Source organism: Anarrhichthys ocellatus, unplaced genomic scaffold, assembly GCF_004355925.1.
Source record: "Anarrhichthys ocellatus isolate YVR2014 unplaced genomic scaffold, GSC_Weel_1.0 scaffold10, whole genome shotgun sequence".
Taxonomy (NCBI): Eukaryota; Metazoa; Chordata; class Actinopteri; order Perciformes; family Anarhichadidae; genus Anarrhichthys; species Anarrhichthys ocellatus.
The window spans coordinates 3959209-3961541 of NW_022280040.1; the positions used below are offsets into that span (position 1 = coordinate 3959209).

Below are 2333 nucleotides of genomic sequence, written 5' to 3' on the forward strand. Positions count from 1 at the left end.
CCCCCCAAGTTCATTCTAAAGATTGAAATCCCCTCAATGTGAATTCCCATTGTGGATGCAGTCACTTTGTCCCGAGCTTGACTAAACAGTCTAAATAGGCATCTGGCTTATCCAAACAGTGAGCTCTTTGGCATTCTGGATGGAGATCAATTGACTAGATGTCAAGGACGAGCTGCTCCTTGGGTGACGGGCTTTGTCAGTTGCTACACTGTCGCCCTAGTCAGGGGCCCCTGTGTCATTGTGTTTTAATTACCTTTTCCACTCAAAACACGGCCTCACCTTAAGCAAACTTTTCCCCGGCTTCTCTTCATTCAGCACAACGCGCAAAGTGTTCCTCCAGCTTGTTACACAGATTTGTTGCCATTCTGCGAAATTCTCTTTCTTTGTGTAAAGTCTGTTATCCGCCTTTTGTCGGCAAATTGTGCATGAATTGGTTTGTGTGTGTGTGTGTGTGTGTGTGTGTGTGTTTGTTGGGACCGTCAGAACTCGGACTACACCACAGGCCAGGTGTTCGACTTGTCGGAGAAGCTGGAGCAGTCGGAGGCCCAGCTGGGACGAGGCAGCTTCATGCTCGGGTTGGACACACATGACAGGAAGTCTGAGGACAAACTGGCCAAAGCAACGCGAGATAGGTAAATCGTTTTCTCAGGAATAAAAGGCTGCAGACTGAAATGTGAACTTCCTTAATTATAATTTGTGTTTCCCATTTGCTAAATATATATTATAGATCCTAAAAAGAAAGTGATTGAGAGTATTACTATTAACTCATTTAATTACTGTGTGATATTTAGTATTTGCCAACTCAATTGGTTTGTTGATGATACTTCATTGTCCTCATATTATGTTAACAATAACTTTAATCTTGTAGAAGATGTTTTGTTTTTTTACCCGATTTCCACAAATGTTTTGTTTCAATTGGGCACTGATGAGGGCCGTTGGTAATATACTTATTTGTGCCAATTTCAATTTTGTCAAATTTTAGGATTTAGGGTTGCAACCAACATAATTTTTAGCACTGATTTTGAGCTGCAGATTATTTTCTCAATTAATTGATTAAAAGTTTTCCAAAGAGACAATTATCTTATCTTATTACTACTCTCCGAAACCCGAAGAGATTCAGTCGACAATGATAATAAACAAAGAATGATTCAAACAATTCATTTTCTGGCAGTCAATAATTAATTAACATATAATTCATTTCTTGATCTGTAGTTTATTTTGAATTTTTTTTTACAAGTAGTGTGATTCAAAACAGAGCTAGAAAAATATAAACCTGCAGCACTATTACAGTTTTTTCCATTATTTTATAATAATGGATTAATTAAATATGTTTATAATTCAAACCAACCAAAAGAGCATTAAAATATAACCTGCTAATCTGTTTATTAACAGTAGTTACTGTAATATCTGATACACAAATAGAGACAACTAATCGTCATTTTTCATTATGGTTTGTTTTAGCTGCAAGACGACCATAGAGGCAATTCATGGCCTGATGTCCCAAGTCATCAAGGACAAACTCTTCAATCAAATCAACACATCCGGCAATTAAAACCTGAACTACGAGCTGATTTGGATTTTACCTGGAAGTGTTTTCTTGTGCATGTCTCGCACTTATTGGTTTATGTTTAACTTCTAAGGGTTCGGGGGTTTTGGGTTGTTTTTTTTCAATTTGTTTATTGTGTCCTAGAAGTAGTTAAAAATAAAAAATAAAAATTACAACTGCTGTCTGTGGTTATTTTCTACAAAAACAATTATATGATTATATTTTACTCTATGTTATGCAACATAAACACTTGCACTGGTGTATAAGGTGGTCGTCACATATTCAGTCCTTTGTAAATATAGTACACTATTCTTTAGACGTGGGGCTCTGACTGCCGCATTGTTTCCCTTCATGCTTTGGCCGTTACTAGAAAATCCTTTTGCATGTGCATGGGGCCCTGTATTCTTCTGCAGCCCAACATTTCAACACACACACCGTGGTTGCATTTAACGCACAGCCTAACCTAGCACCAGTCAGTCAGTCAAGTGTAGCCTGTCACAGCATTACATAATGGAACAACAAGCTCGAGCTTCTGCATAGGCTCAAAGGGAATCGGCTGCAATGTGTGGGACGTCTCTGCGGAGTCACTCCCAGAAGCCCGGTTTGGCTCTCGGTGGTACACACTCCGGCGTAGTGGCCAAGCTCGTCAGGTCGTGGTGTGGCAGTGATGCAGCGCAGAAACAGAAGCCGCACACACTGGAGTCTATTCACCCAACGTGTCTGCTCTCCGTCGAAGCAGACACTCGCCAAGTCTGCCTTTTTTTAAAGGGCAGCCGCTTTGGCCTGG

General features: G+C 39.9%; 1 protein-coding gene across 1 annotated transcript in view; it reads left to right on the plus strand.

Annotated features, from left to right (window-relative positions):
* Nucleotides 1-1719, plus strand: part of cops5 (COP9 signalosome subunit 5) — a 4713-nt gene extending 2994 nt beyond the window's left edge. The window contains exons 7-8 of the mRNA XM_031849998.1: nucleotides 484-632; nucleotides 1462-1719. Coding sequence (XP_031705858.1) covers nucleotides 484-632; nucleotides 1462-1552 — 240 coding nt within the window. The 3' untranslated portion in view covers nucleotides 1553-1719. The remainder of the gene's footprint in view (nucleotides 1-483; nucleotides 633-1461) is intronic.
* Nucleotides 1720-2333: the final 614 nt, after the last annotated feature.